Genomic DNA, 15927 nt, shown 5'->3' on the forward strand with positions numbered 1-15927 from the left:
TTTCATCCTCGATTTTCTTCAGGGCAGGTGGAATCTTCGGCCTGCCCAGGTGTGGACACTGTGGTTAAGAGAATGCAGCAGATATGGGACCAAGTGGTGGATAAGTTGTCCCACTCTCAGGAAAAAGCCTAACGGTTTTCCAACCGGCATAGGACCATTGGTCCCTGGTTTAAAGTGGGTGATATGGTTTGGTTGTCTTCAAAGAATATTCCTATGAAGGTTGCGTCTCCAAAATTCAAGCCAAGATTCATTGGACCTTATAAGATTTTGGAAATCCTTAATCCTGTTTCTTTCCGTTTGGCTCTTCCGTTACGTTTAAGATTCATAACGTGTTCCATAAAGCCTTGTCGAAGAGGTTTGTAGAGCCAGTAGTTCCCATGGCGGCGCCTCCTGACCCTGTATTGGTTAAAGGTAATTTGGAGTATGAGGTAGAGAAAATATTGGATTCTCGTTTGGCTAGACGGAGACTCCAGTACTTGGTCAAATGGAAGGGTTATGGCCAGGAGGATAATTCTTGGGTCTCTGCTTCTGACATTCATGCTGAAAGATTGGTTCGTGCTTTTCACCGGGCCCATCCTGATCAGCCTGGTGGCGTGGATGAGGGTTCGGTGACTCCTCCTCAAGGGGGGGGTACTGTTGTGAGTTCATTCTCTGGCTTCCCTCTGGTGATTACTGAAGGTAGTGGAGCTCGTCAGATTGACAGAGGGGTTGCGAGTTCTCTTTCTGGGCTCCCTCTGGTGGTTACTGGAGGTAGTGGAGCTGATCTGATTGACAGAGGCTTGCCACCTGATAATGAGCAAGAAAATTGGAGATCTGGGGTTTCTGATTGGGATTTAAGACAGCTGACTCCCTCTATCCCTGCTGGTGATTTTCTTAATGTGCCTTCTGAGGTCTGATGTCTCCTGCTCTTTCCCTGCATGGTTCAGCTAAGTGGTTCATTTACTATTCTGTTTGCATTTGATCTGGTTTTGTCTATCTCTGCTTTGTGCGGGTCAGCTAGCTCCGGCTGGGGCTGTGCTGAATCACCGCCCATATGTTACTGCTTGTGCCAGTTTGTTTTGTCCCCTGTTATATTGGTCTCTTTTTGCTTTGCTTTCAAAATATACCAGAGTGCTGATATAGTGGGGGCGAAGTCGTGCGACTTCAATGTTGGACTTTTTGCAGGTTTTTTTGCGTGATTGCAGACAGTGTCTTTCCTTTCCTGTCCTGTCTAGTCAGTGTGGGCCCTATCGTTTGCTCATCTATTTTTCTGCCTGCATTTGTGTTTTCATCTTGTCTCACCGACAATATATGTTTGGGGGCTATCTATTCCTTTGGGGCTGCTCCGGGGCAGTTTAGATTTCCCCTTTCTTGCTTTAGGCTTAGTTAGCTCTCCGACTGTGCCGAAGCGTCTATGATCATCGTAGGTACGCTCCACGGCTACTGCTAGTTGTGTGGACAGGATCAGAGGTCTGCAATCTGCTTAGTTACCAACCTCTCTGGTTTTCTGTGGCTTAGCCTGGGCCTGCTATCCTCCTCGGTGACCCATTCATAACAGGTAAGACAATTTGATAAATCTATTCCCTGTACTTTTAGATTACAACCCCCATCTGTAGACGTCGTGCCCTCAGACCATCCTCATGAAGTCGATTTCTAACCATTTGTGCAGACATGCACATTTTTGGCCTGCTGGAGGTCATTTTGCAGGGCTCTAGCAGTGCTCCTCCTGTTCCTCCTTGCACAAAGGCGGAGGTTGCTGTCCTGCTGCTGGGTTGTTGCCCTCCTAGACCCCATCCACATCTCCTGGTGTCCTGGCCTTTCTCCTGGTAGCACCTCCAGCCTCTGTACACTATGCTGACAGACACAGCAAACCTTCTTGCCATAGCTTGCATTGATGTGCCATCCTGGATGAGCTGCACTACCTGAGCCACTTGTGTGGGTTGTAGAGTCTGTCTCATGCTATCACGAGTGTGAAAGTACAACCAACGTTCAAAAGTGACCAAAACATCAGCCAGAAAGCATTGGTACTGAGATGTGGTCTGTGGTCCCCACCTGCAGAACCACTCCTTTATTGAGGGTGTCTTGATAATTGCCAATAATTATCATCTGTTGTCTATTCCATTTGCACAACAGCATGTGAAATTGATTGTCGATCAGTGTTGCTTCCTAAGTGGACAGTTTGATTTCACAGAAGTTTGATTTACTTGGAGTTATATTCTGTTGTTTAAGCTTACTTTTTTGAGCAGTGTATATATATATATACATATATATATATATATATATATATATATATATATATATATATATCTACATTTCTGTTCCTTCAGGCAAGATGGGGTGCAGAGTGTACATTATTGAGAAAAAAAAACTTTTTGAATTTACCAAATACTTGCAATGAAACAAAGATTAAAACATTTAAAGGGGTCTGAATACTTTCCGTACCCACTGTATTTATATAAAAACATGCACTATACTTATCTCTATATAAAAATGTACATTTTTGGGCACTTCCCTTCTACACCTATCATGTACTGCAATAAGAGGCATGTGCCATGGTCCTGTTGTGAGCTCTGCAGCACTTTCTGATATACAGATGTCCTTCCACAGGGATTGCATTCACTGGCTATGGTCAACATTGGAAGGAGCAAAGACGATTTACCCTATACACGTTGAGAAACTTTGGCATGGGAAAGAAATCTATGGAGGAGCGTATACGAGATGAAGCCGACTACCTCTGCTCTGCTTTTCAGACAAATGAAGGTACCTAAAATTACAATCTTTTATTCTAGCTAGAGTTGAGCATTCCGATACTGCAAATATCGGGTATCGGCCGATATTCGCGGTATTGGAGTTCCGATACTGAGTTCCGATACTTTTAGAATATCGAATACCGGAATCGGAAGTTCCCATAATGCAATGAGCAAGTTTGATTTTATTCAGCCAATGAGGAATCCTAAGAAGTGTGGACACATCCTGTTATGCACGTTAGGCATGTTAACTAATGGCATGGCTGTGATTGGCTGCGAGCAGACCACCCAGCTGCTCCTCCCCCAGACACACGCTGAACAGTGATCTATGGAAAGTGAAACTAGTGAGGGAGGAGGAAACGACCAGTTCTCATTTCAATGCCAGAACACCCCCCTGGACGTTTATCTTAGAAGCAAGAGATGATATCTTGGAAACTGTGCAGACTAGCCACAGAAGATAAATTACTTATTGTCAGTATTCTGCAGCCTAGATATGCACTGAGATTATGTGAAAAGCCCAGAAAACCTGTTTATTTATGTATTTCCGCCAAGTTGGATTGCCCGCCAGGGCTGGTGGGGTACTCGGTACTGGGCCCGTTGGTTTCAATGGGAGATGTCACGGTAGCTTTGACCCGATCCATGGCCCTGGGCGTCCATTGTAAAAGGGAAATGTTGAACGTGTGGATGATGATTAAAGTTTATGAGTGAATGATTCGTGACGCCACCTGTGGTATTCGGCAATGAAGATGTTAAGCCGACGCTGCGGACAGATCCTCTGGGACAGATGGTGTGGTGCAGCTTTGATGTTGTGGCCCTCCACAGGTAGGGCTGTAGTCCCAGGGCAGTGTAGATGGAGAGGTAGTGAAGAGACGTAGATGGTGCAGTACCAGGCACAGAGATGTAGCAGTGCTGAGTGTGTTGGCCGCAGGAATAACTGGAGGACACCAGGGCATGTAATTCCAAAGCTTTACTCACAGTCTGTTGTGCATACAGGTGCCCGCATCTGTGCCGTGTCCTCCAGGTCAGGGGCTCAGTCAACCTCCAAGCTAGATGAAGCACTCCGTTCCAACACTCCGCCAACATGTGTCTTTTCTGAACGTCTCCCTCTATTGCTACACAACCCCTTTAACATAGTCAATATCTTTGTAACTCCGAACGTCTTAAAAAAATAATTAATTCCTGCTATTCCATTTGATTGGGCTAAACCTCTCTGCCTTTAATGTCTCCTCCACCTCCCCCTATACATTCTACATTATTCTTAGTTGTTTTCTTTCATGTAGAATTAACCTACAAAGAAAGAAAGGGTTTATTTTCATTCCGATATTTCTGTCCCATTGACTTCCATTGGTTTCCGGTATCGGAATCGGCGATATCCGATATTTCTGGGGTATCGGTCCGATCCAATCCGATCCGATATTTCCTGATATCGGAAGGTATCGCTCAACACTAATTCTAGCTATTTATATTAATTAATGTACTAAAAAGAGAAAGGATGTACTAAATACAATGTAGAACTGTTCCTTTTTTGGTTGTCTGTATTCAGGACGTCCCTTTGACCCCTTTGTGGTGATTACTAATGCCATCAGCAATGTCATCTGCTCAATTATATTTGGAGATCGATTTGAATACAGCGATTCGTCATTTCAGGGAATGATTTATCTGCTCAAAGAAATGTTTGAGCTGGAAACAAAACCCATCACTCAGGTAAATACTTATTCATTAATGAAGGGTAGGTTAGGTTTAACATTGAGAGATAGAATATCAAAAATAAAATCCAGAAAACCACATTGCATAAAATATATAAATTTATTTGCGTTTTGCAGTGAGAAATAAGTATTTGATCCCTCTGGCAAACAAGACTTAATACTTGGAGACAAAACCCTTGTTGGCAAGCACAGCAGTCAGACTTTTTTGTAGTTGATAATGAGTTTTGCGCACATGTCAAGAGGAATTTTGGTCCACTCCTCTTTGCAGATCATCTCTAAATGATTACAATTTGAGGCTGTCGCTTGGGATTAAGGTCTGGAGACTGGCTAGGCCACTCTATTACCTTAATGTGCTTTTTTTGAGCCACTCCTTTGTTGCCTTGGCTGTATGTTTTGGCTTCCATAGATGCGGTGAAGTAGTCCTGTGCCCTTAGCAAACAAACACCCCCAAAATATAATGTTTCCACCTCCATGCTTGACAGTAGGGATGGTGTTCTTTGGGTCACAGGCAGCATTTCTCTTCCTCCAAACATGGCGAGTTGAGTTAATGCCACAGACCTCAATTTTTGTCTCATCTGACCACAGTACCATCTCCCAATCACTCACAGAATCATCCAGGTGTTCATTGGCAAGCTTTCTTGAGCAGAGGGACCTTGCGAGCACTGCAGGATTTTAAAACTTTGCGGCGTAATGTGTTAGCAGTAGTGTTGAGCATTCCGATACTGCAAATATCGGGTATCGGCCGATATTCGCTGTATCGGAATTCCGATACCGAGTACCAATATTTTTACAATATCGGATACCGGAATCGGAAGTTCCCATAATGCAATGAGCCACTGTTGTGGCTGTGATTGGCTGCTGAAATGATGTCATCATGATGCGCGGTCTGTGCGCATCATGATGCATGGTCTGTGCGGGCCTGCCGGGGGTCTGTACGGGTCTGCCGGGGGTCTGTACGGGCCTGCCGGGGGTCTGTGCCGGCTGCTGGGGGTCTGTGCCGGCTGCTGGAGGTCTGTGTGGGCCCGCCGGGGGTCTGTACGGGCCTGCCGGGGGTCTGTGTCAGTTGCCGGGGGTCTGTGCGGACTGCCGGGGGTCTGTACGGGCCTGCCAGGGGTCTGTGCCAGCTGCCGGGGGTCTGTACGGGCCTGCCGATGGTCTGTGCCGGCCTGCCGGGGGTCTGTATGGGCCTGCCGGGGGTCTGTGACGGCTGCCGGGGGTCTGTACGGGCCTGCCGGGGGTCTGTGCGGGCCTGCCGGAGGTCTGTGCGGGCCTGCCGGGGGTCTGTGCCGACTGCCGGGGGTCTGTGCGGGCCTCTCGGGGGTCTTTGTGTCTGTGTGCAGGCATCTTCCGATGGGACTAAAAGTTCCATCGGGTTATGCCTGCTACAATGACAGTGATTGACACATTAGCCAATGATGGGACAGTAGTAGTCCCATCATCCGGCTAATGTGTTGAATGTAAAAAAAATATATATGTAAATACTACATACATACTACATATATACAACATACATACAACATACATACTTCATATATACTACATTCATACAACATACATACATACTACATACATACTACATATATACTACATTTGTCGAGGTAGCTATTTTGGGAGGGCTAAATTAACCCTTCACGGTTGAGCCAGTGATTTCAAAATCATTCCAGTGTTGCTAGCAACTCAAATGACCACACGGAGACGGGGTCTCTGTACGGGAGGATCGAGGCAGATCACTAAGCCTCTTTATTTTAGTCACATCTTTTATAATCTTTTGCTTAATTATGCAAGGTTCTCAAGTACCAATAGCATCATTTCACTTTATAAGCCAATAATATTGCAAGAAAACCGGAAACTACATATATGTCTGTACCTAAATAGCGTAGAAAGTAGTATAATGGCATATTCTTCAGAGTTTTACACCCCCGCCCTCCCTTATCTTTGTACCTGATGAGAACAGTCTGGTTTCATGAGAGCCCATGCCAACTACAAAAATTTATCTTACAACAACAAAAACGGATAAACGAAACCTTACAGAGAAATGGAGAAGTGAAACTCAAGCTCTGATTTTAGTATTAACCCTTCACATTCCCCCCTAGATAAATTGTTTTAACACATATGCAGCATCAGAGGTGCTATCCCAAGCTAACAGCTTGAGGGGTACTGGTCTTCACATGACTGATGCCGTGTTACCAGTCATGGCTGTCGCGGCGCACCCATCCCCCATGTATACTGCAGTTCGCAAATAACAATTTTTGATGACGGTGGTGGGGATCTTTTGTAGATAGGCAAGTGCTTGGCTTCAACATCTTCATCAAGTAGCCTTTTGAGATCGGTGGAGAGAAAAGCAGGGGCAACGACACCTTTGGTATCATCATTAGCTGTCTTAGTGCAGAATTTCCTAATACATACAGAAATACACCAAAGAACAAGGTTTAGTATCACATATACAACAAGGATACAGGCAGCAATGTGTAACAAGCTTTATAAGATCCCAGCTATCCAGCCCCCAATTCCCTTAAACCAATTGGCTGGATTGAGAAAGGAGAAAGTGTCTGACCACCAACTGTCCTTAGTACGATCATTGTCTTTATCGTATTAATCTCTGAGTCACTGAATATCTTCTAACTTTAACGTTTAACTTCTACCAATAATAATATGGAAAATGCGAAAAACCAAAACATTATGTCCCCTTCATTTGCTATTGGCTTGTTGGGTGATGAGGAGAACTTGATAGGGACCGTCATACGAGGGTTCTAGTCCGTGCTTCCTGACATGCCTCTTCACGACTACCAAATCACCAGGCTTCAGGTTGTGACAGGTGCTGGTTTCTGCTGAATCTGGAAAAGAAAAGAAAACTAGAACATAGGTGTTAGCAAGATTTTTACTAAGCTGAATAACACATTGAACAGCACGGTCAGTTTCTTCTGATAACTGCTGGGGCTGGAAATTTGCAACTGGGGGCCTAGTACCAAACAATATCTCATATGGGGACAGGCCATATTTTGCAATAGGGGTAGTACGAATGTGGTATAGTACAATGGGTAGGAGCTCTGGCCATGGAGCCGTAGTCTCCTGCATCATTTTGGTCAATTGTCCCTTCAGTGTGCCTTTCAACCTCTCAACTTTCCCACTGGATTGTGGGTGGTACGGAGTATGGAGGGCTACAGCGGATCCAAGCATTGTCAGAACTTCTTGGTACACATGAGAAGAAAAGGCCAGACCTTGGTCACTTTCAACAACTTCTGGAACCCCATATCTGCATATAACTTCCATCACCAGTTTCTTCGCTGTGGTCTTTGCAGTCATGTTGGTAACAGGGAATGCTTCCGGCCAACTGGAGAACCGGGGCCCAGTAGAATTTTTGCACCAGTGCGAGGGCCTGATTTTTTTTCCTCGATATATAGGTCCATGTGCCCATATGGCAATAGCAGGGTACATCCGCCTAGGGAGACACATGAGTTGGTCCTTTTTCCAGAGACCATAATCAATTCGTGCCCCATCAGTCTTCCATTGCTTCACCTCTTCCTTTGGAGACATTCTCTGCATCGTCATTAAGCGGTCTCGCGGGGTCCGACAGAAAACTTCAGTCTGTTGTAGATCATCAGGTTCTTGTAGGGTCAATGCTTCTTGTAACTGTTTACACTGAGAGCGTGTGGTCACCATAGTTGGTATGGTTGGTTCAACGGGTAAAAGAGCGGCGGCTTTTGCTTGCATATCCCCAAATGTGTTGCCAACAGTCTGTGGACTGGTCCTAGGACCGTGCGCCTTAACTTTGATAATAGCCACCTGAGTAGGTAATTTGATCGAGTCCATGAGGGTTTTAACAGCTTCAACATTTTTCACTGGGGTTCCGGCAGTAGTAATAAACCCTCGATTGGCCCATAGAGCCCCAAAATCGTGAGCAATACCAAATGCATACCGTGAGCGTTTAACAAAGAAAAGGTGGGGGCTGCGACTCTCGGTCTCCTTGTACAATTGTCATCTAGCAGGGAGACCTCTTGTTTCAAATCATCACTTTTAACTATTCGTCTGCCTAACACATTAGTATCATTAATCTCAATTCCTTCTTAATCAATCACATTCTCATACCACAGTCACTTGCTTGAACCACAAAACATCCCGTCCCTTTCATAATAGACAATTTTCCTTCTTCAACATAGCAGTAACAGAAACAATCAGAATTCACTTGCTGTTCAATTTCCACATAACCTTCATTATACAATTCATGTGCCAAGCCACGGAATTCCTCAGCGCCTTTAAGTAATCCATCATCAGTCAATCTCCCTTTATTTATTTATTTATTTTTTTTAACTCCTTCATCCCATAGTGTAGGCTGCAACCTCCTGCCCTTAGGAAATCCCAGAATCGAAAATATTTTTCCTGCATTCCATAAGACTAACAGTATCTTATCCTTCACACAATTCCAAACTTTTCTTTTTCTTCCACAGAAACATAATTCTCTCCTTTAGAGCTAAATATCCTGACAAATTGTGCACAATACTGGAGCAGCCGTCTCCGTTTGTTCCACAGGGTCAACCCCCTCTGGGAAGCCCAAAATTCGCGGTACTCAGTGAAAGGAGGAGGGCGTCTCAGACTATCCCTCCGGACACCTCTGGTTATATATATCTTTCTATATATACCTGAGTTACGTATCCTACCCAGTCTTCGATCACATGACCACGCCTGATAACTAACAATGATCAGGAATTCAGGATATTTTGACTATAAAGAGAGTCACAATCACTGGTCAATCTGGGGTGTCTGTCCCTTATGAGGTACGGTTCGAGCACTGGGCCCCCAACGGGACTACACCTCTATATGATTCCACCCATGAATCACCCCACCAGGGGACAAACCTCAGATCCTCTTTGCAGCAACAAGCACAGGAAAACCACACCAACGGTCAGTCTGAACAGTATAACTGCCAACTTACCATGGTTGTGGGGGGTGATCAGTCCCAAGTTTCCAGCACCTGTGTCCGCTCCGAGGGTCCTTTGTCTTGTTGTCCTCCGGGGGCAGAGGCGTCCCTGTTCGGGGGCCCCACGTTGGGCACCACTGTCGAGGTAGCTATTTTGGGAGGGCTAAATTAACCCTTCACGGTTGAGCCAGTGATTTCAAAATTATTCCAGTGTTGCTAGCAACTCAAATGACCACACGGAGACGGGGTCTCTGTACGGGAGGATCGAGGCAGATCACTAAGCCTCTTTATTTTAGTCGCATCTTTTATAATCTTTTGCTTAATTATGCAAGGTTCTCAAGTACCAATAGCATCATTTCACTTTATAAGCCAATAATATTGCAAGAAAACCGGAAACTACATATATGTCTGTACCTAAATAGTGTAGAAAGTAGTATAATGGCAAATTCTTCAGAGTTTTACACCCCCGCCCTCCCTTATCTTTGTACCTGATGAGAACAGTCTGGTTTCATGAGAGCCCATGCCAATTACAAAAATGTATCTTACAACAACAAAAACGGATAAACGAAACCTTACAGAGAAATGGAGAAGTGAAACTCAAGCTCTGATTTTAGTATTAACCCTTCACACATTCATACAGCATACATACATACTACATACAGTACATACTACATACATACTACATACATACTACATATACAGTATACTACATTCATACAGCATACATACATACTACATATATACAACATTCATACAACATACATACATACTACATATATACTACATTCATACAACATAGATACATACATAGTACATACTACATATATACTACATTCATACAACATACATGCATACTACATACATACTACATATATACTACATTCATACAATATACATACATGCATACTACATACTACATACATACTACATTCATACAACATACATACATACATACTACATACATACAACATACATACAACATGCTACAGACATACAAAATACATACTACATACATACAACATACATACAACATTCATACTACATACATACAATACATTCATACATTCATACAATACATACATATAGACATACAGTACATATAACATAGAGTACATACTCACCATCACTTGTCACTTTGTTCCCCGAAGCCAGTGTCATCTATAAAAAATTTGAAAAAAACAAACAAGCAATATACTCCCTGATCCGCAGAAATCCACGAGTGTCCCACGACGATCTCCTGCACTGCATCACTGAGAGGTTACTATGGTTCACTGGTCTCACTTTATGGCAAAAGCTGCGTGGGAACTTTCTCACACACCAATGCCAAAAGTGAGACTAGGGACTATTTTTTTACAGTGGCTGAGGAATACAGTGCGGAAGGATACCTACCTCCCGTCATTGGATTCCTGGAGCACCTAGAGAGCGGTGGCATCAGCTGATGCTGCTGTTCTCCACGGGAGATCATCTTATTGCATGATGCTCATTTTTGGGCTGGTTAGCCAATTTTTGTAATAGATTTATCCCTATACTCCTGGTGTGCTATTCTTGATGTTGCATTCTGATCGTGCTTGGCTGACCTCCTGGTATCTGACCCCAACTACTCCACTGACTTCACTATGTCTCCTGATTTTTTTTTTGGCCCTGTTCTTGTCCCTCCAGTTTTTGACATAACTACAAATATAGACCATACAGAGAACCATCAGTAACAGAAAGACCAATAACCCTGTGGCTAGGTCTCTGGCACAACATTGCGAAAGGACACTCCTGAATACAATGACTAAGGCTAGTTTCACACCTGCATTTGGAGGCGCAGCGGACGCTAGCCGTGAAGCTCCGCCCCCTGCCGCGCCTCCTCCGGTCAGCTCCGCCTATGGGCGCATGCCGCTGCATGCAACCTGTGTACCCTATCTTTAGCGTTGGGTATGCAGGCCGTGCGCAGGTATGCTTTTGCTGCCGCATGCGGCCTTTTGACGGTGCGCCAAATGCAACGTGTTGCATTTTGGTGTGATCGGCATGCACCCATAGGCGAAACTGACCGGAGGAGGGGTGGCAGGGGGTGGAGCTTCATGGTGAGCGTCCGCTGCACCTCCAAATGCAAGTGTGAGACTAGCCTAATCAAAATGAATTGGAGCACTATGTCCAAAAATTGGTAAAAAGGTATAAATTTATTAAACACATTAATACAATGACATAATTTCATCAATCAGTAGAGTATATAGAAAACAATAACAAGAGACACAAAAATCAGCAGGATCAGCTAGATTGTGGCTGAAAGTGTGTAAATAAAGTGCTAAGCGCTTATTTTAAATGGGAGCAGGTAGGATGGACATCGTTATTATCAATAAGTCATCGCCTATGTGAGCACAAAATACCTAGAACCTGAGTCCGACATATCCTGAAGGTGCTTACCCATATTCCATTCAGGCAGGACATGCGCCACCTTGCACGCGTTTTGCGTTCACTTCTTCAAGGTGTGGTAGTGTCATGTGTGTCGGGACAGAGTTTATATATCCTTTATTCCAAGTGTTCTCAGTACCTTCGCCTGTATCCGGTAATACGCGCCGGATGTTGCATCACTTCCGGCAAGGTGAAACAACACTGCAGGTCAGAGCGACCATCGCATTGACGTTACTGACCCGCACGCGTCATCACCCAGCGCAATCTGCAAAGCTCGGGACCGCAGTAGACCGGAGACATGCGCACAAGGAACCTGTAGTGGTGTGAGTGAATGAAACACTTCCTGTATTCAGGAGTAGACATTAGAACAGTGCAATGAATAATGTGACAAATCTGATAGTAATAAAAAAATAAAATCTACGCTCACATATGATACTGTATTAGAACATTAAAAAATAAAAATTAATGTTAATCAGTGCATGATTACAGTATATCACTGTATATGAACTCTACATTATATTACCGCATATACAATGGCTACGGAAAGTATTCAGACCCCATTAACCCCTTTACCCCTGAGGGTGGTTTGTACGTTAATGACCAGGCCAATTTTTACAATTCTGACCACTGTGCCTTTATGAGATAAAAACTCTGGAATGCTAACATGGATCCTGACTATTCTGACATTGTTTTTTTCGTGATATATTGTACTTCATGTTAGTGGTAAAATTTCTTTGATATCACTTGCGTTTATTCGTGAAAAAAACGCAAATTTGTCAAAAATTTTGCAATTTTCCAACATTGAATTTTCATGCCCTTAAATCAAAGAGATATGTCACACAAAAAACTTAATAAGTAACATTTCCCACATGTTTACTTTACATCAGCACAATTTGGAACCAATTTTTTGTTATTGGGAAGTTATAAGGGTTAAAAGCTAAACAGCGATTTCTCATTTTTACAACACCATTATTTTTTAGGGACCACATCACATGTGAAGTCACTTTGAGGGGTCTATATAATAGAAAATACCCAAAAGTGACACCATTCTAAAAACTGCACCCCTCAAGGTGCTCAAAACCAAATTCAAGAAGTTTATTAACCCTTCAGGTGCTTCACATGAATTTTTGGAATGTTTGAAAAAAATGAACATTTAACTTTTTATCATTAAAAATGTATTTCAGATCCAATTTGCTTTATTTTACCAAGGGTAACAGGAGAAATTGGACCCCAAAAGTTGTTGTACAATTTGTCCTGAGCACACTAATACCCCACATATGCAGGTAAACCACTGTTTGGGCACATGGCAGAGCTTGGAAGGGAAGGAGCGCCGTTTGACTTTTCAATGCAAAATTGACTGGAATTGAGATTGGACGCCATGTCGCATTTGGAGAGCCCCTAATGTGCCTAAACAGTGGAAGCCCCCCAAATCTAACTCCAACCCTAACCCCAACACACCCCTAACCCTAATCCCAACCATAACCCTAATCCTAACTTTAGCCCCAACCCTAACCCTAACTTTAGCCCCAACCATAACTATAACTTTAGCCCCAACCATAAACCTAACTTTAGCCCCAACCCGAACCCTAATTATAGCCCCGACCCTAATCCTAACTTTAGCCCCAACCCTAACCCTAACTTTAGCCCCAACTATAACCCTAACTTTAGCCCCAACCTGAACCCTATCTATAACCCCAACCCTAACCCTAGGTTTAGCCCCAACCCTAACCCTAACTTTAGCCTCAACCCTAACCCTAACTCCAACCCTAACCCTAAACCTAGCCCTAATGAGAAAATGGAAATAAATATATTTTTTTTATTTTATTATTTTTCCCTAACTAAGGGGGTGATAAAGGGGGGTTTAATTACTCTTTATAGTGGGTTTTTATGTTTGGCAGCTGTCACACACTAAAGTACGCTTTTTATTGCAAAAAATAGTTTTTGCATCACCACATTTTGAGAGCTATAATTTTTCCATATTTTGGCCCACAGAGTCATGTGAGGTCTTGTTTTTTGTGGGACGAGTTGACATTTTTATTGGTACCATTTTCGGGCACATGACATTTTTTGATCGCTTTTTATTCTGATTTTTGGGAGGCAGAATGAACAAAAACCAGCAATTCATGAAATTCATTTGGGGGAGGGCGTTTATACTGTTCCACATATCGTAAAATTGATAAAGCAGTTTTATTCTTTGGGTCAGTATGATGGCATCAGTACCTCATTTATATTTTTTTATGTTTTGGCGCTTTTATACAATAAAAGCTATTTTATATAAAAAATAATTATTATTTTGCAATGCTTGAGAGCTATAACTTTTTTATTTTTCTGGTGATGGAGCAATACGGCGGCTTGTTTTTTGCGGGACAAGATGACGTTTTCAGTGGTACCACGATTATTTATATCTGTCTTTTTGATCGCTTGTTATTCCACTTTTTGTTCGACAGTATGATGATAAAGCATTGTTTTGTTTTTTTTTAATGGTGTTTACTAAAGGGGTTAACTAGTGGAAGAGTTCTATAGGTTGGGTCGTTACGGACACGGCGATACTAAATATGTCTACATTTATTATTTAGATTTTTTAATTTAAATATTTATTTATTGATGGAATAAGTATTGTTTTTATACTTTTTAAAATGTTTTTTACAATTATTTTAAAACTTTTTTTATTTTATTATTACTTTTACACCTTGTCCCACTGTGGGACACTCATTTTGTGCAGGGTGATCGCTTTTATAGCATGCAGATCTCTTATGCTGTTTTTGTGACTAAACTGAACGAGCTGAGTAAAGTTGTTTTGCTGAAAATGAACCTGAACTCTGACTATCATTGTGTGATGCTGAAAGAAAAGGAGCCCCAGCAGTATGGAATGAACCCTGACTTGTAAGTGAGTGGACTGCAATGTGTTAATGTGGCGGGGAGCCAGGGTGTGCCAGAACTGTCACCATCAGCCACGACTACTGCCCTGACCCCCGTTACACATGCGCCAGTATTGAGGACACCTGGAGTAAAAGATATATAAACTCTGGCCCGACACACATGACACTACTGCACCTTGAAGAAGCGAAAGTGAAACGCGCGTCGGTGGCAGTGTGGCACATGTCCTGCCTGAACAGAATATGGGTAAGCACCTTCAGGATATGGGGGACTCAGGTTCTAGGGATTTTCTGTGCACACAGGTGATGACTTAATGAAAATACTGATGTTCATCCTACCTGCTCCCATTCAAAATAAGCACTTAGCACTTTATTTATGTACTTGTCCGTTTAGCCAGGACACTTTCAGCCATAATCTAAATGATCCTGCTGATTTTTGTGTCTCTTGTTATTGTTTTCTATATACTCTACTGATGGACGAAATTATGTCATTGTATTAATTATGTGTTTAATAAATTTATACCTTTTTACCAATTTTTGGACTTAGTACGCCAATTCATTTTGATTAGTTTTTGACATAAGTAGCCTGACCACTGTTGCTTCGATCTCATACCTCTCTCCAACAGCAACTCTGACGTCACAACTTTCCTGTTGTAGATACCTGTATGAGACTGATTTGCAACAATTCTGCCTGAGGGAGGCTTTTTCAGTTGATATAAATAGACCCTATACATATGGAAACCCAGACTATGACTGAATATACACTGCTCAAAAAAATAAAGGGAACACTTAACCCTTGACCCCAAAGCCTGTTTTCACCTTCCCGAACAGTACAATTTCTTCATTTCTGACCACTCTCACTTTATGAGGTAATAACTCTGGAACGCTTCAATGGAGTTTTTTTTGTAACTTATTGTACTTCATGATAGTGGGAACATTTCTTTGATATGACTTGCATTTATTTATGAAAAAGTCAGAAAACTGGCGAAAATCTTGAAAATGTAGCAATTTTCAAACTTTTACTTTTTATGCTCTTAAATCAGAGAGTTATAGCACGCAAAATAGTTAAAAAATAACATTTACCACATGTCTACTTTACATCAGCACAATTTTTGAAACTTAATTTTTTGTTAGGAAGTTATAAGGGTTAAAAGTTGACAAGCGATTTCTCATTTTTACAACAAAATTTGCAAATCCATTTTTTTAGGGACCACCTCACATTTGAAGTGACTTTGAGAAGCCTATATGACGGAAAATACTCAAAAGTGACAACATTCTAAAAACTGCACCCCTCAAGGTACTCAAAA

The 15927-nt window shown here is 42.6% G+C and overlaps 1 protein-coding gene across 2 annotated transcripts in view; it reads left to right on the forward strand.

Annotated features, from left to right (window-relative positions):
* The window catches only part of LOC141053169 (cytochrome P450 2D15-like), a 130636-nt gene that overhangs the window by 82314 nt on the left and 32395 nt on the right, over positions 1-15927 (forward strand). For both annotated transcript variants that reach the window (XM_073550532.1, XM_073550531.1), the window contains exons 3-4: positions 2587-2739; positions 4270-4430. In XM_073550532.1, coding sequence (XP_073406633.1) covers positions 2587-2739; positions 4270-4430 — 314 coding nt within the window. The remainder of the gene's footprint in view (positions 1-2586; positions 2740-4269; positions 4431-15927) is intronic.

Source organism: Dendrobates tinctorius, unplaced genomic scaffold (assembly GCF_039654945.1).
Source record: "Dendrobates tinctorius isolate UK_male_01 unplaced genomic scaffold, ASM3965494v1 ptg000165l, whole genome shotgun sequence".
Classification (NCBI taxonomy): domain Eukaryota; kingdom Metazoa; phylum Chordata; class Amphibia; order Anura; family Dendrobatidae; genus Dendrobates; species Dendrobates tinctorius.